Raw genomic sequence first — 27,586 nt, 5'->3', positions numbered from 1 at the left:
TTAGCTATATCACATCATACCTGTAATACTTTATACTATATTATATTCTATTAGCTATATCACATGATACCTGAAATACTTTATACTATATTATATTCTATTAGCTATATCACATCATACCTGTAATACTTTATATTTATATTATATTCTATTAGCTATATCACATGATACCTGTAATACTTTATTTTTATATTATATTCTTTTAGCTATATCACATGATACCTGAAATACTTTATATTTATATTATATTCTATTAGCTATATCACATGATACCTGTAATACTTTATATTTATATTCTATTAGCTATATCACATGATACCTGAAATACTTTATACTATATTATATTCTATTAGCTATATCACATGATACCTGAAATACTTTATACTATATTATATTATTTTAGCTATATCACATGATACCTGTAATACTTTATACTATATTATATTCTTTTAGCTATATCACATGAAACCTGTCATCTTATATTTATGGGAGGTTATGTAGAAAGTGTAACTCTGGGGCAACATTCTAAAACTGGAGCAATCAGCAGGGACATTCCATTGGTTTTAGAACATTGCATTATTTATTATTTATGCATAACCCCACAAAGTGTCTATCTTGAATTGAATTTCACATTATTACTGTATATGAGGTCCACATCAATAATGCTGATATGTATTAAACCAGTGATGAATATAATCAGGGCCAGACTGGGACAAAGATTAATCCCAGGGCATTTTAAGGTAGAGCAGCCTAATAGGAGGAGATGTGTTGTATCATCACTGGCATGCACACACCCCAAAGTGAACATGAGCAGAGAGATCACAGAGATTGACGGTTGGCTTTCAAACACTATATGACCTACATGTATGTATATGACTAAAGGGTCATGACATACACCTAAGGTAGAGATGAGTTTACTTCATTTCTTTATGTGTATATGTATATATATATATATATATATATATATATACACATTTTTAAATTACCACTCTCTCTGTGACTTTCATGATGAAAGCTAAGCTGCTTCTGTCTCCTGTAGCCACTGTAATTCCACCCTTTGGTCCTATGAGCCAATGATGGTTCCTGAATGAAGAGGGCCATAACATGCCTCCACTCCTAGGTAGCTTACTATGCTTCCCAAAAGGCAACTCAATGGGAGTTTTAATTATACTGAGCTTTAACGCCGTTGGAACTCACTGACATGTCATAACGTTTTGGTGTGAGTAGGTTTAAATCCCTGCTCACACCAGGGAGTCCCAGGTATCACTTGATACATGGAGCTCCCCTCAACTGCGTGTCCCTGGGACTGCAATCTGACTCACTTAAGTGCACCAGACCGTGAGTGAGAAATCAAGGAGATCTGTACCCACGGGAGTTACAGATCTCATACTATTTGCCCTGGCACTGTTCTCCTAATAGCAGCCCTGCTGTTTGCCCACGGCAAAGATAAATGCCCAAATAAATGCATGTCCCAGGCATCGGGTAAAACAAATTCCACATCCCTGAATCTGGTTAGAGAGGGCCTGTGGCAAAAAAAAAAAAGTAAGAGTTGTTTCACTTTTCCTCAGGAGGTGGTGCCATGGGACTCCTGGCACCATAACCACTTCAACATGCTCTTGTGATGCCTAGACTGATCCTTTTAGTGCTAAAAATGATCTTAACATACTTTCTTATTTGTTAAGCAGTCATTTTTTACTTTATGTTTTAGATCAGTTATTATATATATTCGTGTTATTTTTTTCAGTATATTAACAGCAAAATTTATTATTTTATTGTGCTTTTTTTGTACATACAGGTCTATTTTCTGTGTTTACAGCAATCCCACAATGACAATAGACAGAGAGATATATGTGTCTGCTCCTGGAAAGGTCATACTGCATGGAGAACATGCTGTGGTACATGGGAAGGTATGCTATAACCCGCCATGGCTTTGACTATGTATATGCAATCAGGGCCGGTGCAAGGATTTTTGCCGCCCTAGGCGAAAAAACTTTTGCTGCCCCATTCGTTCGATCCACTCACACAGACTTACCTACACTAACCCATAGACACACACGCTGACCTATACACACACAGAGACCCACACACACAGACAGAGATACATACATACATACATACATACACACTTACTCATAAACACACACGCTGACCCATGGAGACACACCACACATGTTGACCTATGCAGACATACACAGACCGATATATACAAACACACACACTGACCCATACACACACAGACACTGACGCATGCAGACACACGCTGACCCATACACACACGCAGAGACCCATACACACACACTGACCCATGCAGACACAGAGAGACCCATACACACAAAATAATAATATGGATTTAATGCAGATTTCGACCTTTTACATTTTTTATGACATTCCATATGATTATCATTTTTTATGTTTTTACTTCATATTTTCACACTTTCTTATATTTCATCCTCATATTTTTATAGCTAATATATTAGACTATCTTAATGTGGGTCACTGTTAATAATCACTTCTTATGTTGGCTAAATTGTATTTATGTTTTATTGTAACCACTACTATTATAATGTCTAAAACACTGTCTTGGGAACCTTCTGTTGTTGTCCTAGGTTTGCTCTGATCGCATTTTTTTTTACGGCATTGTGATCTATAGCACCCCAACCACAACAACTTTGTCTCGGATATTTTTCTTTTTTTTAATTCTTTATTTTTGGTGCATATAAGAGAGTACAAACTGACCTGTAATGCCACAACAGCAAAATCAGGCCTCAGCCGGCATGTTAAATCAACACAGTGTCATGGCATAAGATTAAACTGCACAATTTTGGTATAGTAAACATGTTCAATTCGTTTGGTTATATTAGCTAGATTAATAAAACATTGGTTAACAGACATACTTTTTCATGCTAGTCTCTGCTATCCATCAGGTTACCTAAACTAGGTCACATACTGTGCAATCTGTATTGTCAGTAACAGGTTATAATGATCCCTGCTTAAGGCTTGGTAGTTAAATGACATAGAGGGACAAAGTTACTGGGGTTAAATGATCAAGCTTAGTCGTTCTGTCTGGTTAGTAAGGGAGCTAAATCAGGTGTCGAGTGGCGGTACTGCGTATGTGTCGAACTAGATAGGGAAGACATGGTAAGCATAATTTGTGAGTAGTTAAGTTAAACAAATGCGCTTGTGGCGCCCCCACAGCAGGGCAGGCGGGAAAGAAATAGCACTGTTTTTTAACTCACTGTTTAGTAGCTCACAGCATGCCCTAGTGCTGTCTGGTGTTCATAATGTGAACCAACATGCATGCAACTGGGATGTCTCTGACATAGCATTAATGAAGACTGAACTATTATGCATTACGTGTGGAGTGGAGAGGACTCAGCTAATCTTAAGTGGGATTAATAACATAACAGTTTTATGTCAATCATATTTTATTGGTAAGGTTTCACAGGTAACAGTAACAGCATTTTCTCATAAGTCACACGGAAATGTAGATTTAACCTTTTGCAACATTGAAACAGTTAAACTAGTTGAGGCGCATAAATGAGAAGCAGTTTTCTGGGAAACATAGGTAGCAAAGTTGTCCTTGGCATAAACACTTGATTGCTTCCCCCTGGGTTTGCTTGGAATCATTTGGGTGCCTCTGAGGTTGGCAGTACCCATTCCCAGTTCCCCACCTATTAGCAACGTATTTCCAGGATCCCCACTTCGGGGACATCTCCTTACTACCCCAGTACCTACGTCGTAACAGGATATGAGTACCCGGTGTCTGCGTGGGTATTTCATGAGGGACCAGATTCCGTTGCTGTGTGTAGTAATTGGAACAGTGTGTCCCCCGGGAGAATTACGTAGGGATTAAGCAGCCCCAGGTGTTTCCCTTCTCGGTGGGGTGTCTTTTCGGGGGTATCGGCCGTGTCTAATGGACCACGGCTGTCCGTGGGTTCGTGTCTAAGCGATGGCCTACTGTCGTGTCTATGTCCGTCCGGATTACTTTTCCTGACACCTAAGTCCACTCAAAGAGGTATTGTTCCGTACTATGTCGTGTGGTCCGGTTTCGATTTTAATCATCTGAGTGTGGATAGGGTTACCTGTCAGTCAGTGTAAAGTCTAGTCAGTTGGGAGCCAGAGTCTTCTGGTGTCTTGTAGTGTGAAAGGTCCGTCAGGTTGGGGATTGGTAGAAGGGAAGTGGGGGTGGGAGAGCGGGGCAGATACAGGAGGGAAAGAAGAGGGGGGGGGGGTCTGGAGCCCGGGTGAGGTCTCCTCAGTCTAAACAGCTTCCTTGTCTCATCTGTGCTGGATATAGTCCGACCTGTCTGCACAGCTCAGGTAGCCGCTCCGAGCTCCTTGCCTGTCCCGGGAAATTTACGCGATTCCCCTGGAGACATAAAGTCGCCAGGGGTACCATTGCAGTGCGCACTTATCTGAGCGTCCCTGCAGGGAGGCTGTCAGTATCTCCATATCATAGACGCTCTCCACCTTGTCCACCCATTGTCTGAATGAAGGTGCGGATGTGCGTTTCCAGTGTAGGGGAATCAATGCCTTTGCAGCATTCAACAGATGTATGGTGAGGGAGTGTTTATATTTCTGCGTGGGTATGGGAGTGTGATGTAGAAGCATTGTCATGGGTTGTAAGGGGATGGGTTCGCCTGTGACTTCTCTAATTTTCGTGTTTATCATCTGCCAGTATGTTACTATGCGCGGGCAAGACCACCATATGTGCAGATTCGTTCCCAGGGCCGTGCCACACCTCCAGCAATCACCCGCACCAGCTCCACCGAAGTGCCTAAGGGTGTCCGGAGTCCGATACCATAGCGATAATAGTTTGTATCCGGTCTCTTGGATCTTCGAGCTGATCGAGCATTTGTGGGTTAAGCGGACTATCTTGTCCCATTCCTGGTCAGAGAGTTGTGTACCTGTATCTCTTTCCCACTTGCTCTTGTATCCCAGCGGGCAGGTGTCCTGGACCCCTCTCAGGGATTCGCACATGCGCGATACCCCATGGTCTATGTGACACCTTTTCGTGCATATCCTTTCAAAATCCGTTAGTTGCCTATGAAGGTGGTCCTTACCAGCTAAGCTGGTGACATACGATTGCACCTGGTGGTATCGGAAATTGTCTAATTGTGTGGGTCGTGCGTCTCCCATCAGGTCATGGAGGGGCCGGAGTCGTCCCCTCGAGCACCACTGATCCAGGTATATCCAGTTCGTCTGATGAAAGTTCCGCAGTGCCGTCGGGTGGAGTCCCCCCGCCAGGTTTGGGTTGCATGCAATCGGGGTCAGCGGGTTCGGCGATGTAGTGAGTGGTGTAGCGGACCTTGCACCAGACATTGAGCGTCGCGTCTATCATGGGGTTGCCAGTCCGCAGCTCTGCGAACGTGGTGCCCCTCAACCACAGTCTCGAGGGGATCTTACCTCCCGTTTGCTGTAGCTCCATAGCCACCCAACGCTTTGGGCTCTTGTCAACATGCCAGTCTGTGATCCTGTGCAAGTGTGTGGCTTTATAGAACATAACAGTTTTAACTTTTTTTTAACTTGCTATCATTTTTGCTTTTGTGTCGCTGGGTTGTTTGTAGCCTCGGTTAGAGTCCCTGTCCAAAGACAAATTACGGCTGACATCCAGCTCCCGCAGTTTAAGCAGTCATCCGATTCCCTGGCTGGGCTTCCACCTTCCTTGTGTGCAATGTCCACGATTTTCCCGCCAGGGTGAGAGTCGGTCAGTCTGTAAACGGCTGGGGCCCTTGATCGGTCCGTTTAGGCCAGTGGTAGTCAACCTTTTTCACTCCGATTCCCTGGCTGGGCTTCCACCTTCCTTGTGTGCAATGTCCACGATTTTCCCGCCAGGGTGAGAGTCGGTCAGTCTGTAAACGGCTGGGGCCCTTGAACGGTCCGTTTAGGCCAGTGGTAGTCAACCTTTTTCTACCTACCGCCCACTAATGCATCTTTTTGGTTGAAAAAATTTCCTTACCGCCCACCAGTTTTCGCGCAAATGCGTAATATTTTTAAGAAAGGAGGGTGTTTTTAAAAAAAATAAATGTACGTACATTTATCTTTTTATTTCTACTTAGTGCAGGTTTATAAGGTTTTTAACTTTATAACGTTTAATGAGAAAACAATAAAGTAAATTGAAATTACCTTTACTAGTGATTAATGAGATCCTTGAGGTTGATGCTGCGAGACTAAATATTTGATATCTGGTTCGATTTTCGTAAGGAACAAACGAAGGTCTCTTTCAGTGATATTCAGACGACTTCTCTGTTTGCGCATAATATGATTTCTCATTTGTGCGTCAGCTCATCTCCTCTCCCTCCTCAATTCCCCTCCCCACCTTTTTTTCCCCTTTTTTCTATTTTTTAACCGTCCTTATAGCAATGCCCAGTAGGAAGGCTGAGCTAGGTAGCCCACTTACTATAGTCCACTATAACAGACAGGCACACATACAGGCACACATACAAGACACACACACACACAAGACACACACACATACAAAGACACAGGCACACATACACACACACAAGACATATACATACAAACAGGCAGGCACACATACAAACAGACATGCACACACACATGCGACATACATAGACACACACATGCAGACACACATACAATGACACATACATACAAAGACAAGACACACATACATACAGACAGACACACACACACACATATATATATATACAGACAGACACACACACACAAGACACACATACATACAGACACACATACGACACACACACAGACATACAAGACACACACACACACACACACACACACACACACACACGACACACATACAGACACACATACGACACACACACAGACATACAAGACACACACACAAGACATACATACAGGCACACATACATACACACACAAAGACACAGACAGGCACACATACACACAAGACACATACATACAAACAGACAGGCACACATACAAACAGACACACACAGACATGCACACACACATGCAGACATACATAGACACACACACATGCAGACACACAAGACACACATACAATGACACATACATACAAAGACAAGACACACATACATACAGACAGACACACACACACATATATACACAGACAGACACATACACACACACACACAAGACATACATACAAAGACACATACAGACAGACACACACACACACACACACATTATATTTAAGTCACCCTCCTGTTTCCTACCTTTAAGGTGCAGGAGGGTGACTTTCCCTGGGGTCCAGTGGTGGCTCAGGTGGATGGGAGTCAGAGTTCCCACTCTGACTCCCTGGTGTTCCTCCCGCGTGGCTCTCAGTTTTAGCTGGGAGGAGTGACCGGGGAATCACTTCCTCCCAGCTCTGATGTCATCACAGGGGGCCCGGTCGCGCTGTTAAAGCGCCCAGCGCTGACCGGGCCCCCTTACAATCCGCATCCATCGGGTGGCCCTGACAGCATGGGCCACCCGATGGACACTTTGGAAGGTGGCCCCGGCGGTTTACCGGGCGGGCCGGAGCCGCAAATGGTCACGGCGGTACCCAGTCGCACGGGTACCGCTGGCTCGCACCCGCCCACCCGATCAACCTGGAAATCCCTACCGCCCACCTGGAATCCTGAAACGCCCACTAGTGGGCGGTAGGGACCAGGTTGACGAACCATGGTTTAGGCCCTCAGGGTGGCTTGGCTGGAGTCTCCGGGCTGTAAGGTGCCCTGTGGTCTCCGCGGCTCCGTTGAGAGTATCGTAGGGGGGCCTGCGCTTGGGTTGCAGTCGCTTGACTGCTTTGGCTGGTGCCTTTGGGAGCAAACCTCCCGCGGGACGTTGTCTTGTTCTTTGAGGGCCGCGGTTAGCAGCGAATGGCACTGAGTGGGTTGTAGCCTTCTGGCTGTCTCTCTGCTTCTCTTGCTTCAGAGGTGCAGGGGCTTGTCGGGTTTTCCGTAGTTTAAGCTTGGGGGCAGTTACTTTGCCTGGGGTGGAGGATCTCTTCCCCCCGCTCCCAACTCTAGTCTTGCGCTTTGTTTGCCCATGCGATGGTACCTGTCTTCTGGCCCCCTGGGGATGATGCAGCTTACTTGTTCTCAGTGAGGTTTGCAGCGTTGCTCGGGGTGCTTGCAGCTGTCTGTTTAGGTTGTGCCAGAAGCGGGCAAAGGTACCTTCTAAACGCCGCATAATATCGCTGTGGGTCTCCGTTTCAGGAACGCAGCTCAGTGTGCTTGTCGCCGCCATTTTGGATGTGCCATGTGCTCGGCTTCCCGGGTGCTGCGGTGAGTCAAGCCGTGGATTCAGCCTGTGACTGCTCCTTACTGACGTTAAGATCGGACCGAGATGACCCCCATCGGTCCAGAGGGGGGGGGGGGTAGGAGGTGGAACTCTGTCCAGGTCAGTCAGCGCGGGGAGCGGCCGTCTCCCCGCTGCTCGATCTCCGGCAGGTCTCAGGGTTGTATGTCGGGTCCCCGAAGGGTTACACGCTTGGGTTTGGTGTCTGGAGATTCCCCCGAGTGTCCCCGACATGATAGCTGCCTTTTAGTGCGCGATTGTGAAGTTTTTTAGGGGATTTCCCCCCAGAAAGTGTGGATTAGAGCAGGAGCTGAGGTTCAGCACAACCGCTCAGTCTGGCTGCTAAGCTCCGCCCCCATCTCGGATATTTTTATTACATTAAGATACCCTAGCCATAGCTCATTTATATTGCCGACATCGCATAGAATGAACACGAGTCACTTGTCCCAGCTTTAAAAGCCACGATTATACCAAATACACCTCGTTTTTATAATGTAACAATATTGTCTTACTCCCTATTAAATGAAGAATCATAATATATATATATATATATATTATTTCCACATTTGTACTTTACAACGAGTGATTGTATTTCATTGGAGAACAGCCTATGATTGATTTTTGGTGCCAATTTTAAATCCCCATATCCCTATTTAAACCCTATGTAGCCAGGCTGCATGATTCTTGCTCCGGCTGAGAAAGCCACAACAACGAAACGTGTTATTGGATGTTTTTACTCTGTATTGCAATAAAGGAATCCTTTTTGGACAAATACATCTAGGTTTGTGACAATTTCTCCTTTATATTATTTTCTTTTATATTTTATTATTTGGCCTTTTTTATAACCATTCTCAAGAAATCCAAGGTGGGGATCATACCACCAGAGCCGATACCACAGAGCAGTCAGCCTGCTCTATGCTATGTGAGTATATTATATATATCTTTTTAAACTTGGATTTATCTTATTGAGAGCACTATTTTTTGCCTTCCTACCTTTGTCCTTTGAGCTCCAAGTAACCAAAAGATTGAGGATATCAACACTATATCCCGAAGTGGGGATTGTACCACTACAGGCACTAGACGCTAGAGCTGGCCATAGCTCTGCTGAATGTGAGTGCAATATTATTATTCCACTATAATTACTTTATATGAGACATATTGCACTATTTGGTCCGCTCTCCTCTTCTTCTCTCCATTTTATATGACCAAATATTGGAGAGACTGACTACAAGTACCATTCCCAAGCCTCCGGAATCCACACCTGCCACTGAATATACCATAAAGACACCATTTGGTGTGAAACAAAAGTTTCTTTCTAACGGTGACTATATCCTGCTATTCCCTGTGGCACGGCCCCTATTTTTCTTTTGTACATTTATGTTTTCTGTTTAAAGGGTGAGAGGGATCCCCTTTATTGTGGTTGCTGCCTACCCACTGACATATTAGCGCTGATCTTTTTTTTTTTTTTCGTATTTTGTTACCTTACAAATAAGGTATTTTAGCCCCCAGAGGAATGGGTGGTATCACTGTACTCAGGAGATGTTGCTGAACACATATTGGGGTGTTCTTTGGCAGAAACCCTTAAAGTTCTCAGTACATGTATTCTTAACTTGCTATGTGTGTAAAAAAAAAAAAAAATCACCAATTATTTTTTATTTTATTTTAAATTTGGCATAGATTGGTGGTAAAATGGTTGCATGAAAAGATTAAAAATACCCCAGGTTTAATACATTAGGTTGTCTTCTTTAAAAAAATATATATACATGTGAAGGGTTATTCACAGATTCCTGACAGATATCAGTGTTACAATGTAACTTGTGTTAATTTTGAAAACAAAATGGTTTGGAAATAGCAAAGTGCTACTTGTACTTATAACCCTATAACTTGCAAAAAAAAGCTAAGAACATGTTAACATTTGGGTATTTCTAAACTCAGGACAAAATTTAGAAACTATTTAGCACGGGTGTCTGTTGGCGGTTGTAGATGCATAACAGATTTTGGGGGTCAAAGTTAGAAAAAGTGTGGTTATTTTTTTCTTTTTTCATCATATCTTATAAAAAAAAGTTATAGTAAATTATATGATATGAGGAAAATAATGATATCGTTAGAAAGACCATTTAATGACGAGAAAATGGTATATAATATGTGTGGGTACAGTAAACGAGTAAGTGGAAAATTACAGCTAAACACAAACACCGCAGAAATGTAAAAAGAGCCCTGGTCCCAAACGGTAAGAAAACTGAAAAGCGGTCTCTTCACTAAGGGGCTAAAAAGGCTTACAAAAGCTGCTTGCAGTTCTCTTAGCTGCTGCCTTTGCAAGCCCTCCCCTTCTAACCCTATCCAGACTTTCTGTAGCTGTCCAATCACAGACTTCACAATGCAGCTCAATGGAAAGACTTTGCAAGGCAGATGCTCTGGCCAATTTCCTGCTTCACTAGTTTAGTTCCACTGAGCTAAACAACCAGAAAGTAACAGGACCTGTTTTCTACTTGAAAGCCAAGGGTGTGTAACAAGGTTAATTTATAGGGGGTGTAACAAGGTTAATTTAGAAGCTTTCCAATTTCTAGTGAAATCTGCCGTTTTTGTAAAATGAAAAAAGGGGACACAGTCCACACATAAAGTCTTTTAGCAAAGCTCACAAAATGTTATGATTTAAAAAATAAAATAAAATGTTAACACCTGATTAAGGAAAAATAATGGACATTTTGTATGCTGTGTGCAGCTCACTAAACACATTTCCCATTCAATAAAATGGGTTGTGGTGGTGGGGAATATATATGCAGTTTTTGCATCTATCCCTTATTATTTCTGATTTGTTGACTAATCACACTGTTATTATGTTATGATGCTTAACCTTTCATAGCTTGTAGGCATCTCATGGGCACAACTCTCCATTCCTCGCCACAAATACATTTATTTCTGCTTGGTTACATGGCAAGGTTGTCCAGAAAGAGCCTTGTTTGCTAAAGAAGTCTATTAACTTGTTCTATATGTATACAGGTTGCTTTGGCAGTGAGTCTGAATTTAAGAACATTCCTGAGGATGCGGCCTTGCAGTAATGATACAGTTTTAATAAATCTACCAAATATTAATACCAAGAGAAGCTGGGGTATATCTGACCTTCAGTCTCTGCTTCCTGCTTTCCAATGTAAGTCTGGGTGAGTTTATTTTTTTCAGAATTCCATAGCATCATATTGCTGCAATGTCACATACTGTTTCGTGACTCATGTCCTCATTTATTGTATGTGTCTAGTGGATTCTGAACACGAGCCTACAAGCCCCAGCCCAGAGAGTCTACACATTTTAAAGACATTTGCAGGTTTTGCTGAGGGATCCACTGACACAGAAAGTCTCGCTGTATTGGCCTTTCTTTACCTTTACCTATGTATCTGTGGCAAGTAAGTTTTGCACAATTCAGGTTTAAATAATCCGTATATAATTCTAAAATGGAGCATCAGCTAAGAAAACTTGTGATAATGAACATACAGCATCAAGTGTCAATAGAATGCTTTTTATAATGTTTGTCGATTTTATATCTTTCTGCCAATGTATCTGTATATAAAGTAAATCAGTCATTTTGCTCTTGCTTTAACGCTGCAGGATATCAGATAACTGTGGTATTCCATTTTTGGAAAGAAACAATAATTTTAGTTTCTAGAAATTTGCCTGTAAGATTGCCATTTTTATATCTGACCCCAAATTAAGACATTACTTAAACATAACATTGCATTCGAGAGGACAAATAAAAACCTATAACTGGTAGTTTTGATTACCTTGGAATTCTTTGAGCGCACACCTTACAGAAATTGGAAAGCTGCAGATGAATTTCTTTTCATGCCCATAGTGGTTCATTAAGTTGTGCTGGGTGGACCCAAAAGGAGCAGACTCTAGAATTAACTCCTTGTGTTCCCTCAAAACACATTTTGAAGAAAATCAGAGATAAGCTAGAAAATGCATTGACTGATATAGATAGCTATACTTTGGGAAAACATACCCCCATTATGGAAGGTTCCCCCATGTCAAGGCAGAACATATTTTTTATTTTATTTTCAAAATTCTAGTTATACTTTTTTTTTATATATATATTGTGGTAGCTGTTTATGTTCATGATTACTATTCTTACGATGTCACTCTGCATTTGTTTTCCTAGAGATTCACCATGTATAGAAATGACGGTGTGGTCCCAGTTGCCCACAGGAGCAGGGCTAGGATCCAGTGCTGCATACTCTGTATGTGTTGCAGCTTCCCTGTTAACGTTTTGTGGGAGAATAGCTGACCCGGGAAATGAAAGCTCCGAAGCATCGAGGTAAAACTTTGTCTGATATTGTATGTGAAATTAACTAGCACTCTAGTAAATCGGGTTGTTTCTGTTTTTTGTTTTGTCCTTATTTTTATTCTTTTACTTTTTTCTATGTCTTTAACTCATGTGTCTCTTAAATCCTTTGCCACTTTCTCCATGTCTCCCACTTGTATAGTGTTAAATGGAGCAAAGCTTTTTTTTTTAGCCCCAAACAAAGGTGCATTGGACCTATTTGTATTACACATATTTTTCAATTATTGGGTGTCACATGGGTAATGTGACACTATCAGCTTTGGCAGATTTCTCCTTTCAAGTAGACTGGATAATGTAGGGACTCTAGTGAGCTATCTCCTGGTCTTTCAAGGTACATCCGATAGCGATTTCCAGACCGATTCAGCCATTTATTGCAAAAGTCAGAACAGAGATATCTTTAGAGTATTTTGTTGAGTTTTGTAGGGACTCCAGTTAGGTGTGGAACGGAGTTCCAAGGTAAGCTTTTCAATAGCGGCTGAAGTAAATTCTTACCAGTTATATATTAATGGCAGTTTTAGTGTAATGCACCTTTTTGTGCACCTGGTAGAAAGTAAAAGACCCCTTACTCAGTCACTCTGCTTATTTCATACAATAGCAGGAGCAGCTAGATTGGATCAATTAATTAGACTGCTCTAATTATTGTTTCTATCTATGTATGCTTTGAACGGTTAATATAGATCTCCAGGGCTCTTTTTACACCTAAAAAGTGTAACTTGGCTTCTTTGGGAGAAGATGGTTTTTGACACAGAGTGGGAAAAATTACGAGTTGATTAAAGGGACACTATAGGAACCTCGATCACTTCAGCTCATTGAAGTGGTCTGGGTGCAGTGCCACAGATCTCTTAACCCAGCAAAGGTATTATTGCAGTTTTTAATAAACTGCAGTAATTGCCTTTTGAGAGTTGACTTCTGGGTTGTTAGGCGACGTTTGGCCCACCTCACTGATGGAAAACACAACGTGAGAATTACCAGTGTGCTCATTGCCTGTCTGATAGAGCAGACTGAACCGGTTTGTAGAGCGGTAACCTCTTTTCTGATCTTTCTTCTAATGGGGATGCTTGAGGGAAAGAGATATGGAGTCTACTTCTACGCCTAAATGCATGATTCTTGTTTAGGGAATAAGATGTGATTTGGCCCAGCTTTCGAAATCTTGTAAATGTAAAATTTGTTTGAAATGCTTTGAAACAAAGGTTTTATTTTTTTTTCTCTGGGTTTTTCCATTCCTTATTGAAAAGACTCAAGAATTTGGATATACTGAGAGCCTTTAACTTTTTTTCTGCAGTGTCTCCTTTCTCCATGACAGCCACCGTCCTTTACTAGATCTGTCCTTGACAGATGTAGAATCTTTGGATTTAATTGATGTTTCCTTAAATGTCTTGAAGGTTTGGAAGAGATTCCCCTTGAACCAGTTGAGAAATGTATGCATCTCCTTTTGTTTAGCCTTCTCTAAGGCTTCTGCTGAGAACAGTTACATATATTTTTCCTCCAGCCGACAGAAGGGTGGCACATTTGCTCTAAGCACTTCCTGCATGTCAATTGCAACAAAAAAGAGACTCTGTAATTTCCCCGGGCTCCCCAATTGCTACATTTCTGTTCCCCCGGGACCTATCTGGGCAGTCCCCCAAGTAACAGCCAGTGCACTTCACCAGACAAAACATCTGAAGAGACTATTATTTGTCCCACACACAGGACAAGTAACAACTGGGCTGTGGTTCTGCTAACGGATGTTATTTAATGTATGGGTGGGGGGGGGGGGGGGATAATTTTATATTTAAAGTAGAACATACCTCCTGTACTTTATGCCAGGAAAAGATTGTAACAATTGCTCAATAAATTATTATCCAGACTTGTGAGACAGTATTAATATTATCAGGAAGTATTACTTTACTGAGAGCGTAGTGGATGCATGGAATAGCCTTCCAGCTGAAGTGGTAGAGGTGAACACAGTAAAGGAGTTTAAGCATGCGTGGGATAGGCATAAGGCTATCCTAACTATAAGATAAGGCCAGGGACTAATGAAAGTATTTAGAAAATTGGGCAGAATAGATGGGCCGTATTGGTTCTTATCTGCTGTCACATTCTATGTTTCTATGTTTAATCTATGTACCCAGTTGCTGGTTTGTAGTTAGAATTGTTACCACAAAGTTACTAGGCTTCCAGCTTTTCCCTGATGAATCTATTGGTATGATAGTAAGAGGAATCTTTCAATAGAGGTTTGGTTGATATAATTATGATTTCTGTCATCTAACTAATAGGGCTGTGTGATTATTGTTTGCACACTAGTACTGAGATGAGTGAGCATCATGTTGGTTTTATATTTAAAGATTTTATATTTGAAAAATGTTTTTGGGACTCTATGGTCTATTTAACTCAAAGTTTACAATTAAATTATTATTATGATTTAATTCCAACTCACTCCCTCATTTGTATATATTTGTTCAAACTGAGTTAGGGTTATGAACTTTTTACATAGGGACCCTTAAAGGGACACTATAATCACCCAGACCACTTCAGCTCAATGAAGTGGTCTGAGTGCCAGGTCCCTCAGGTTTTAACCCTTCAGATGCAAACATAGCCGTTTCAGAGAAACGGCTATGTTTAGATTTGGGGTTAATCCAGCCATTCGTTGCTGTCTTCCGGACAGCCGCTAGAGGCGCATCTGCTACGCTGGATGCGAATTTAGCATCCATTGCGCAGAGCGTCCATAGGAAAGCATTGATAAATGCTTTCCTATGGACTCTTTAAATGCGCGCGTGGCACTTGCCGCGCAAGTGCATTCCGCTTTACTAGGGAGCTGACGTCGGACGGGGAGGAGAGGTCACCAGCGCCGAGGGAGCCCGGCGCTGGAATAAGGTAAGCTGCTGAAGGGGTTTTAACACCTTCAGCGCCACAGGAGGGGGACCCTGAGGGTGGGGGCACCCTTAGGGCACTATAGTGTCAGGAAAACCGCTTTGTTTTCCTGACACTATAGGGATCCTTTAAAGTATGACCTGTTATAATGTGGTAACGTGTTGAATGGAATAGTGTAGTTTCATCAATGTTTAGCTCCAATCCTTGATATACAATATTTGATTCCTGTTAGGGCCTCTCATGCACACAGACTTAAAGGAGCACTATAGTACCAGGAAAACAAACTCGTTTTCCTGGCACTGTAGGGTTATTAGGCCCCTCCCTTAAAACCCCTTTAGCGACTTACCTTTATCCAGCGCCGAGCTGCCTCAGCGCTGTTGACCTCTCCTCCCCCTGCCAATGTCAGCCTCGAATGAGCATGCACGGCCAGACTCGCACACGCATTGAACCTGCCTATAGGAAAGCATTACTCAATGCTTTCCTATGGACGTCACCGTCATCTCCGTGTGCTTTTCACACCGAGAACCGCGGAAGCGACCTCTAGTGGCTGTCAGGTAGACAGCCACTAGAGGCTGAATTAATCCTCAGGGAAACTTAGCAGTTTCTCTGAAACTGCTATGTTTTCAGCTGCAGGATTAAAACTACAAGGACCTGGGACCCAGACCACTTCATTGACCTTTAATCCAAGTCTTGTAAAGTATTTCCATAACCACTAGAAGAGAAACTATTCTCCTTAATATTTTTGTAAATTTTGAATGGGGACACCCACATTACCAAACATCTACACTCACTCTTCCACACTTCATTATTATTACTTTTTTTTTTGCCCTGCATTAAATGTTGCATCTTTTATGAATGTTTGTTATTTCATGCCTAACTCTACTGTCTGATAAAAAACAGAGTAGCATTCATTTTTGTTTGGTAGATGGACAAAACCAGAACTTGACCTCATTAACCGTTGGGCATTCCAAGGGGAAAAGGTTATTCATGGAAACCCGTCGGGGGTGGACAATGCTGTGGCAACTTGGGGTAAGTTACAGGCAAGTCACTGCCTGCAATGTTATATTACAATGCATTCTAAGCGCTTCCATTCACAGAATCTTGTCCAACTTTTTTCCAGTTTTCTTTCTGCTTTCTTCACCCTTAGTCTTTACTCTTAGATGTCACTGTCTTATTCCCAGTCAGGTGTCTTTTGCTTGCCTTCACTTCCACTTTTGTTTGAGACTCTGCTTGTCACGATAAACTAGAGTACCAATGCGCAGATCTTGAAGCCTAAGAAATACTCCAAAAGCAGGCTAGTCTTTACTTTCAGTCCTTAGAGTGTCTGGGCTTAATAGGAGGCCTAAAGAAAGGCAAAATTGCAGGAACTGTTATTAATTGATAGAATATTAATCTGCATATTTGTTATGCTTTACAATTTCTTTTAAAGTTTTTTTTTTTTTTATATTTAGGTGGTGTACTACGATATCAGTCTGGAAAAATAACTCCATTGGATAGGTACACATTTTATTTTTCTGCTTGGAATTAAAATGCACTTCGTAATTAAACCATCAACACTTAAGATGTTGGTCTAGTATTAAGGTAACAAAAAAACAGATGTATGTTTTTTAAATGTTCACTTTTCCAAGCGATATTGCTTGTTCTCCGCACACAGTTGTTTGAATATTCATGAAAAATCTAGATTGGAACAATTCTTGTGTGGTCTAAATTTATTTTCATTTTGCTTTGAATCAAAAAAAGGGACTGTTTTTTAAGTAGTAAGTAATATCTGTTTACTGGGAATTCTAGCCCAACACAAAGCTTTAAAAAATATGTATTTCTAAAACAGTTATCGTAATTTTTGTCACTGCAGTGCATAAGAAAATTCTAAATAATGAGCATTCCCTGTATTGTCCCAGCAATTGATTTGGCCCATATCAGTGTCTCAGCTCACTGGAACATAGTATTTTACCCTGTATTGGTACATGTTCTTTAAATGCTTTCACTTTTGAACAGTTTTTGTTCTCTTTGTCAGTCACCTTTTTGTGTACCTGATGGATTCCCGGGTCAAGGGCCTGTCGAAAATGTAATATTATTTTTGTATAAAATGGTAAAGCTGCTATAAAAATTGTAAGCTTTGATTGCTGCTTATTATAATGATATGATCTGCACTCTTTCAAGGGTTCCCAAGCTGCAGATTGTACTGACTAATACTCGGGTTCCACGCAGCACAAAGATCCTTGTGGCTGGAGTCAAAGACAAGTTGCTGAAGGTCAGTTAACTTTGTATTCAACTACAATTTTTTTTTCTTTCCAGATATTTATTAGGAGGAAAGGTAGTTTGCAAGTCATCATACAAAATAAAAATGTACAATGCATCATAGGTATAGGCACATATGAAAGAATCCTATACACGGAATAAACATTATAACAACATAAAATACATCCTTTTTTATGTTCCTGGTCAAATAAAAATACTTAATAATAGGAAAATTAAATTAACAATTTAGGGATTATGGAAAGAAAAAGAGGAAGAAGGAGTAGTATAAATATGTGCGCCTGTTCCTCTATAAAGTTAGTCCTACTTTCACCCTTACTCAAGTCTCCACTGGCTCTTGGTGGAACTGCATTATCCTACATCAAGCCTCAGGCTGATATCTGGGAATAAAGAAGAAATACTGTGAAAAATCACTGCATTTGGATCCTGGTGGAAGACTTTGAATTGAGTGGAAGTACCCATTAGGGGTACAGGGAGCTCCATTATTCCTTCCCTAATCTTACCTTACCCTGAACCATACACTATCTTTAACCACAAAACAGCATTAACTCATAGCCAGTGTTAACCATTACCTTACCCTAACCCTACTCTTATCCCTAAATCAATATTAATCAATATTTTAATATATAACAAAGTAGATAGTGGTATGTTGCCACCATCTAATGGCTATTTTTAGAATTACACATAATGTAATTCTAAATGAAATCTGGTTCCCAGCCGATTATACAAACATAGATGCAGCACCTGTCACAAATCAGCTAGGGACAGGCTGGGAAACCCTGCTAGGGTCTATCTGCACAATATTTGGTTCCCTCTGAGCATGCTAGAGCTTAGAATGAGGTTTTGCAGCACTGACTTGTGGATTTAACTGTGCTCACACCACAATCTCTATGTAGGCATTTAATTAATGAGCTCACCAGTCAATCTGGGGCCACTAAATTGCCCCATTACACTAAAGGGATCCCTGGGTATCCATTGATACTGGAATTTAGTGGTGTGAGCTGGGATTTACCCTGCTCACACTATTTTTTTAAAATAATATTTAAATGCCTATTTCAATAGCTGTTGGCAGCGCTGGCTTCCAGTGCTGTTAGCAGGTCGTCGAAAAGTCTAAGACAACTAAAAATACCCGAGCAGACCAAGAGGAGCCCCAGGTATCCATTAATATCTGGGGCTCCCTAGTGTGAGCAGACCAAACCTGCAGAATGTTCTGTGGCATTCCTACAGGTATTTAATCCCACTCTGTGTAGGAGATAGAAAGTGTTTACTCAAGGTCTATATCCGTAAAGGTTAACGTGGAAGGAAGTACAGCCAATGCAATAATAATAGAATTTTCAGCATGGATTTAGTTTTAATGCTGCAATGTAATTTTTGAATTTTTTATAAATATAAAATCATTCCAAAATAATTTAGAATATTTTGGTAAAATATGGTCTCTGGACAAGGATATTTTTTTGACAAAATGTTGCAAAAGCTGGAGTCTGGGGTTGCTGTATTTCTCATGCAGAGAGAGCCAGCCTGCATTTGGGATCTGGACTGCCCTTTTAGGTGGGATCAGTCTGATATGCAAATGGGCATGGTTCTGTAATGGCATATGGTATTATGTAAGGGAATATAAGAGAAGTTTCCTCCTACCTGTGTGTAACCTAGTGAAGCCATGCTTTACATTGGAATATCTCTGGGGGTGTTAGTCTTGGCAGGAGAGTTCAGATCCTGCAAATGTAGGGGTATTAATATGTTTGCAGGAGCTGTAGGGTGATATTTTTATATTGGATGATTGGAAGGTCTGAGTGGTTGAATTTAATATTTTCAGGTGTGAAGGGTTGGTTAAGTAGTGATGGGTATCGTGTATCTTCCTCCTGAATTTGTCTATTAGTCCACACCTTCTCATCTTCAGTACAAGCCATCTGCCAATACATTTTCAGTGGGGTACTTTAATACCTTAGTGACCAGACCGTTTTTCAATTTTCTTACCGTTAAGGACCAGGGCTCTTTTTACATTTCTGTGGTGTTTGTGTTTAGCTGTAATTTTCCTCTTACTCATTTACTGTACTCACACATATTATATACCGTTTTTCTCACCATTAAATGGTCTTTCTAAAGATACCATTATTCTCATCATATCATATAATTTACTATAAAAACAATTACAAAATATATACAAAAATACAAAAAATCACACTTTTTCAAATTTGACCCTGAAAATCTGTTGCGCATCTACAACTGCTAAAAAACACCTGTGCTACATAGTTTCTAAATTTTGTCCTGATTTTAGAAAAACCCAATATTTACATGTTGTTAGTTTTTTTTTCTTGTTTTTTTTTGTGTACAAGTTATAGAGCAATAAGTACAAGTAGTGACAGGTTGGACAGTTTTATTTCCATAGGGACATTTATTTCATATGAATTGGAGTGATATTAAACTTTTTTGAATTACATTTTTTATTTTATTTTATTATTCTTTATAAACCTTGCTTTGTGCACTGGGGTACAGTCATGATGGAATAGAAAATGGCCTTCCTCAAACTGATTACACAAAGTTGGAAGCATAGCATTGTCTAAAATGTCTTGGTATGCTGAAGGATATCTCTCTTTACTGGAAGTAAGGGGCCTAGCCCAACCCCTGAAAAACAGCCACATACCATTATCCCTCCTTCATCAAACATTACAGTTGGCACAGTGCAGTCAGGCAGGTAACGTTCTCCTGGCATCCCCAGCTCACCCATCAGACTGTCCATAGAGTGGATTCTATTTGAGATGATAATTGAGTTCAATTTGTAATGTAAGCAGTATCAAAAGTTTAACAAATGTTCTAGAGGCTCCTATGTACATCAGAAATGTGGGTTATAATGAATGTACATTAGGAGAGCATCTGCACAATGTAGAGCCCATTGTCCTGTCCAACACCATATCATCAACCAACAATTTTTTGTTCCTGCAGTTTCCAAGTATCATGGAACCAGTCCTGGCATCTATTGATGCAGTTTCCCAAGAGTGCCAGCGTGTATTAGAAGATATGGTAACAGATATGTCTATGGATCATTACTCTGTGTTAGAGGTAAGTCCTCTCTTGAAGTGGATTGACCATCGCTCTTAATATTGTAATACTGAACTTATGATGGCAATAAAAGATTGATGAAATGTTCCCATTTTTGCTTGTAAGGTAATAAACAATGTATTGCATATGAGTGTATGGCATTCCTTAGAAACATGGAATTTATCTGCTTATTTTCAATCTTATGTCATTAGTTCTGTCTGTCTGTCTGGGCAAATCATTCTTGGAAGGTTAATAATTGGGAATACATATTGCTGTTTAAGGAATCCTCTTGGCTTACATAGATGCCTATAACTTTAAGGTATATAAAACTATCATAAAGATGACCGGTATGTATATTCTTTTGCTACCTGTCACCTTTGTGATAGTTTAAATATATATTAAAGTTATAGGCATTTCATTTCCAGTAAGCCAAGAGGATTTATTTCCTAAACACCAATTACAGCAAAACCAAATTGCTAAATTTTAAATAATTAAGCTATTACTATCATGGGTGCATGATAACCAGCTAAGAAAATTGGAATGGGCACCCTCCAAATAAGTTTTTTTTAGCCCCCAGAGAACCCTACACACCTATACATGGGGGGTATTACGGTACTCGGCAGATGTTGCTGAACACATATTCTTTGGCAGTAACCCTTAAAGTTCTCCGTACATGTATTCTTAAATTGCTATGTGTGTCTAAAAAAATCACCAATTATTTTTTTGTATTTTTTTTTAGTTTGGCATAGATTGGTGGTAAAATGGTTGAAAAGAGTCTAAATACCCCAAGTTTAATACCTTAGGTTGTCTTCTTTTAAAAATATATGTATACATGTGAAGGGTTATTCAGGGATTCCTGACAGATATCAATGTTACAATGTAACTTGCGTTAAGTTTGAAATGTTTTTTTATAGTACCGTATATACTCGAGCATAAGTCGAGGTTTTCGGCACATTTTTTGTGCTGAAAACCCCCCACTTGACTTATACTCGAGTCAATGTCTGTATTATGGCAACTTATATTGCCATAATACAGACAAGGGGCTGTTGGGGGCTGGCAGGAAGCTGTTACTTACTTTTCCTGCAGCTCCTGTCAGCTCCCTCCGCCTCCGCGCCGGTCCGGTCAGCTCCCTCTGCAAGTCCCAGTGTAAGTCTTGCGGCCGCGCAGAGCGTTGCCACGGTAAGCCGTGGCAACGCTATGATCCCGCGGCTCTCACGAGACTTACACTGGGATTGCAGAGGGAGCTGACCGGACCGGCGCGGAGGAGGAGGGAGCTGCCAGGAGCTGCAGGACAGGTAAGTAAACGCTCGCTGCCAGCCCCCTCCTACACAGCCCATCCACTGGACCACCAGGGAATGAGAGCTCCCCTCCCTGCCATGTATCAAGCAGGGAGGGGGGACGAAAATAAATAACATAATTTAAATAATAAAATATTAATAATAAAAAAATAATAATAAAAAAAATATTACTAATAAAACAAAAAAAATAATATTAAAATAATAATAATTAATAAATAATAATAAAAATGCCCACCCCCCACCAAGGCTCTGCATCACACACACACACTGCATTCATACACACACTGCACTCATACACACACACACACTGCACTCATACACACACACTGCACTCATACACACACACACTGCACTCATACACACACACACTGCACTCATACACACACACACTGCACTCATACACACACTGCGTTCGTACACACACACACTGCATTCATACACACACTGCACTCATTATATACACACAGTGCAAATAAATATTCAATTAATATAATTTTTTTAGGATCTAATTTTATTTAGAAATTTACCAGTAGCTGCTGCATTTCCCACCCTAGTCTTATACCCGAGTGAATACGTTTTCTCAGTTTTTTGGGGTAAAATTAGGGGCCTCGGCTTATTTTCGGGTCGGCTTATACTTGAGTATATACGGTAAATTATATGATATGATGAAAATAATGGTATCTTTAGAAAGACCATTTAATGGCGAGAAAAACGGTATATAATATGTGTGGGTGCAGTAAATGGATAAGAGGAAAATTACAGACAAACACTGCAGAAATGTAAAAAGAGCCCTGGTCCTTAACGGTAAGAAAATTGAAAAACGGTCTGCTCACTAAGGGGTAAAACTGGACAAATATGTTCCCAATGTAATTAGCTGCATAAAAATAGCAATAACTATGTTGTATACTGTATCATAAAATTACAATAATATGAAGCAACAAAATAGTAATCGTTACCAGCCTACTGAGATGAATGGGGAAAAAAGATGTTCAACATCTCTCTCTGTCTAAATTATTCCTAACTGCCAGTAGTTTTCTCAAATAATGTAGAATCACATCTGAAAGGAAGGTCTAAAAACGACTGGATTTTATTGTGTGCGCGCATGTTTCCATGTGTAATGAAAATCATACAAATTCAAGTCCTGCAACATCTGGGGATCTACCTACTGGGCAGCCCGTCTTAAGAAGTGAGAGTGTAATTGTTTGACTACTTTATCAACGTATGGAATTTTTTTTTTTTTTTTTTCAAAAGCATTTGCTGATTCATCTATGTACTAAGGGCTCCATTTAATATTGTTTGATATGTTTTCCAAATGGTTTTAATAATTGTAAATACGTTTTTAAAAATGTATTTAATATTATGAAAAATATTCAAATTTTTTAATATTTAGTTTTTTTTGTTTTTTATATATATATATGATAGATATTTTATTATATATGCTCACTTTGCTAATTTTATTATCTTGAAAAAAAATTATTTAAAAAGTTTATTAAAAAATTTTACATTATTTGTAAAATGTGTCCAAATATATGAAATAAAGAGCTAAATGTTTATTGGAAAAGGCGTTTTTCAAAATGGGAAATTGATGGTTTTAGATCAGTAATAACTTTCAAATTCCAACTGAGGAGTTTGTGTTGGTAATACATGTAATATTCTGTGCTATTATACATCTACAGGGTACTTACACAATTAAAGATGTATTGCCCTAGTTTGACAGATCAAGGTCCAAAATATTTAATAGTAACATCAGAGATCCCTTTTAATTTTGAAAGCTTTGATATTGAATGGTTTCATTTTTTAGAAACCCCATATGGACGAACAGAATCAGGGTACATAGGTATATCAGTCTTTAGGACTATCATTTGGAACACATACTGATTTAACAAACTTCTTGACGGTTGTTCCCACTTCAAGTTAGTATATATAATATTCCTTTTTCAGGTGAAGTTTCCAGCAAATATAAAGATTCCTTAGCTGAACGCCAGATATCTTTTTTTTGAGGATGGCTAAAGGAATCAGAATTTTGTGGCTGAATGTGTTGCCTGTCATAAGTCCCCAAATGTAACGCATGGCATACCAAAATGCATATCATTTGTGTCCATTTATGGCAGATGGCTGCATGTATAACCTTATCACATGTGAATTTGTGTAGTGAAAATCACTCAAAGCACTCACTTAAGAGGAAATGTTTTTGAATCAGAATCTGGATTGAATTAAACCAGAACGTTTAATTGAAACAAAAAACGTTTATGGTTTCTAATGACCTTGTTTCTGCTTCCAAAATGACAAGTCACATTCTCCTGCTGATGGCCCTCTGTTTTAAGATTTTTTTTTTCATATTGCCATATTATCCCCCATAGTACCATATTACCTCACAATTTTAGAAAATGTGACGGTAATCATTTTCTGGAGGCTTTTGTTTTTGCCTTGAATTTTATAAGAAGGCATACTATGTGTAGCCCACTTTTCATGATATGCAACAGACTGTTTGTTTCCACATGTTTTCATTTAATAATTTTTGTTTCCCCCCCCCCCAGGAATTGATTGACATCAATCAACACCACTTAAATGTAATAGGGGTCGGTCACCCATCATTAGACAAGTTGTGTCAGGTGACTGCATCACATGGTCTGCACAGTAAATTGACTGGCTCTGGAGGTGGAGGCTGTGCAATAACTTTACTGCGACCTGGTAATAGCACTTCACGTTATTATTAATACAAGTTTGAAAGAATGGCTGAATTTGCTCCTTCAGCTATTTTTTTTTTTTTTACATCTGGTTACATTGTCCTAAAATATAATATAGTCTTTTGTGAGCAGCCCAGTCTGTGCTAGAAGTGTAAATGCCTTGAGGGGAGGGGGGGGGGGGGGCTGACTATCATGGTTTCAAGAGAGCTCCTCAAGAAACACTGCATACAGTTTATTTATCGGCTAATCTAGCTATGATTCCGAAAACTTGCTATATACCTTCTGCTACAGAAGTCAACTGACCGATTTGGGAAAGCCTTCAGCGGTCTCCAGTACCCATCCAGAAGCCGACTTGCACGGGAGAGGTGGCCGACCTCCCGGCCTGACGCAGGACTCAGAATCCTGTAGTGATGCCCCACTACCCCCCATTTGGACCAGTGGGGGTTGTCCCGGTCTCCACCCTAGAGGCACACAAGTCCCTACTTTCAATGTAGGGTAATAACTGCTTGATCCAAGGATAAATCTGACTGCCATTCTGGGGTCAAGAAGGAATTTTTTTCCTAGCTTGTTGCAAAATTGGAAGTGCTTCAAACTGGGGTTTTTTTGCCTTCTTTTGGATCAACAGCAAAAAACATATGTGAGGAAGGCTGAACTTGATGGACGCAAGTCTCTTTTCAGCTATGTAACTATGTAACTATGTATATGAACCGTGAGTGCTTCTGAAGCAACCAGCATTGAGGGCGACACACCTAAATTGGCTGACACCACGTGCACCTTGGATATCAACAGAGGGACGCACACTATTCTTCACCACTTAGAAGCTGTGTTTGAAGCCTTCTGGCGAAGGCTGAGAAGAAAGCAGTCACTACCTGTTTCTGAGGTGAATGAGGCACCACCTGGACCAACCCTAAGAGCCCCATGCTGTTCAGAAGCCATTATCAGGGGCCCAGCGTGCCAAAGACAGCGAAGATCGCATCAATATAGGGCAGGCAGTGAGCAGGAACGTATCACTGCTGCTTATCATCAAGACAGGCATGTAGAATATGCGGAGGGAAGACAAGTGGAGAGAGAAGCAACTGCAGAAGCTGGACCCCAAGCTGATACCTCTAGCTTCAGGCCTGCAACTCACTGCTAAGTGGGCCTGTTTTATACCTACGATGGGGATAGAATGACCGCCACGACGAGCCTCCTGTTCTATGTATCATCACAGTGTGCTGTTTCCCATTATAACATGCCTGTAATGTTTATCAGTTTGATTGCATCTAGTTACTTTTATTTTTAATATTCCATATTGGCAAGCCTCAGATTGCTGTATCTTATGGCTTCAACCTAACTTAAATGTCCATAATATGTTGTCTTAGGAGGCGGTACGCCCTCATGTATAGGCAAGTTAATTGTCAGATAACATTGGCATGCTAACTAATATACACTATTTGTAAGCAATATGTCAATTAGCATGTTAACTAGTAGACACTACTTTTAAGCAATATGCCTACTTGGATGTCCATATTATATTATGTTGGGGCCTTCAGGGGTGGTACAACTGGCTGTTTAGGCAAGATAATAGTCAGCCTGATAAGTTAACATGTCCACTATTATACACTACTGGAAAGCAATATATCTACTTAGCCTCTTGTGAAGCAAATTAATAAAGCATCTTAGAAGGCACTTGGAATATCGACTACCATTTTCATGTGCAGCTAGCCTTCATTATCTTCGTAATTCATCGCTGCTATACACTAAGCCTTGGCTACCTACGCTACACATATCCATTGCCTAATAGTTAGACCTAATGGCCTAGCCTGTTTGTTTGTTGTTATTTTTATAAAAATGTGCAACTCCTCTTTCTTCCATGCCAACGTAACACCGTGTGTGCTATCAAAACGCTTGTGCTGTCATGGCATCGCACTGCTAAAATAAAGAATGTTAGAGGGAAAAAGAAGAAAAAGAAAGAAAAAAAAAAAAAAGTAAAACCCAAATACCTTGCATGACACATACATGAAGGCAAAATCACTGACCTCTACTCTTGTGCAGAACACTTACATGCTTTAACCAAACCTTTCTTCTCTTTCAGATGTGGATCCCACTGTGGTGAAAGCAGCCAAGCAAGAGCTCACAGATTGTGGATTCATGTGCTGGGAAACCATTATTGGGGGGCCTGGGGTTTCAGCACATTCACCATCTTCTCTGACAGACTGTGTTTTAGAAGCTTTAAAAAGTAATTAAATGTAATATTGGAACATTATTAAAAGAGCAAATGTCCTCATTGTCCCTTCATGGTGGTCTGAGAAGAATGAACATCTTATGATATTGTATTTTTGCATTTATAGTTACCTGTTATCGTTAAGATATATAGCTGGGACTTTTTAAAGAACTCAATGGTAAAGGTCAGTTGATCATTTTTGACATGGACCAGATCTTTGAAACCTAAAATTAGCACAATAAGTAACTCTTCAATTGTCATGTAATGTATTTTAAAATAAATTCTGCAAAACACCGTTCTTCAAGTGTCCGAAGGGTCTCCATTGCTGCTCAAGTAAACCATTCATTTTTGAGCACATACCTGGGTCATTCATTATGGTGTGCCTGTTGCATCAAAAGGAGACCTAATGGAAATTGCCTAGGGATCTAATTTTAGTTCTAAACCAGATCTGGCTGAAAGGTTCCCAGCTGTTATAGAACAACTCCCATGATGCTCTCCAAGCCTCAAAATGAGGATCGTCATTATCGGCCATGTCTCGTCCAGACTACTGAGTTATGAGCAACTGCTGTGCAAGTGGTGAAACCTGTTAGAAAAGCTTCCATAGACACTACTATCATTTGCTATACATGCCTCCATCATAGATAATGGTAAATGCTGGCTGCTGCTGCTG

General features: G+C 40.4%; 1 protein-coding gene across 3 annotated transcripts in view; it reads left to right on the top strand.

Annotated features, from left to right (window-relative positions):
- MVK (mevalonate kinase) overlaps window positions 1-27,301 on the top strand; it is a 28,654-nt gene extending 1,353 nt beyond the window's left edge. The window contains exons 2-12 of one of the 3 annotated variants that reach the window (XM_063457077.1): window positions 1,817-1,907; window positions 9,110-9,175; window positions 11,254-11,401; window positions 11,507-11,651; window positions 12,404-12,559; window positions 16,362-16,465; window positions 16,888-16,933; window positions 17,597-17,687; window positions 20,633-20,749; window positions 24,564-24,717; window positions 26,788-27,301. In XM_063457077.1, the coding sequence (XP_063313147.1) occupies window positions 1,827-1,907; window positions 9,110-9,175; window positions 11,254-11,401; window positions 11,507-11,651; window positions 12,404-12,559; window positions 16,362-16,465; window positions 16,888-16,933; window positions 17,597-17,687; window positions 20,633-20,749; window positions 24,564-24,717; window positions 26,788-26,939 (1,260 nt within the window). In that variant the 5' untranslated portion in view covers window positions 1,817-1,826 and the 3' untranslated portion in view covers window positions 26,940-27,301. Of the gene's footprint in view, window positions 1-1,795; window positions 1,908-9,109; window positions 9,176-11,253; window positions 11,402-11,506; window positions 11,652-12,403; window positions 12,560-16,361; window positions 16,466-16,887; window positions 16,934-17,596; window positions 17,688-20,632; window positions 20,750-24,563; window positions 24,718-26,787 lie in introns of all 3 variants that reach the window. The other 2 variants (XM_063457078.1, XM_063457079.1) reach the window with 2 other exon arrangements.
- The last annotated feature ends 285 nt before the right edge of the window (window positions 27,302-27,586 follow it).

This window comes from Pelobates fuscus, chromosome 5, assembly GCF_036172605.1.
Source record: "Pelobates fuscus isolate aPelFus1 chromosome 5, aPelFus1.pri, whole genome shotgun sequence".
Taxonomy (NCBI): Eukaryota; Metazoa; Chordata; class Amphibia; order Anura; family Pelobatidae; genus Pelobates; species Pelobates fuscus.
The sequence above is the reverse complement of the archived record's forward strand: the minus strand, read 5'-3'. Positions and strand labels throughout refer to the sequence as shown.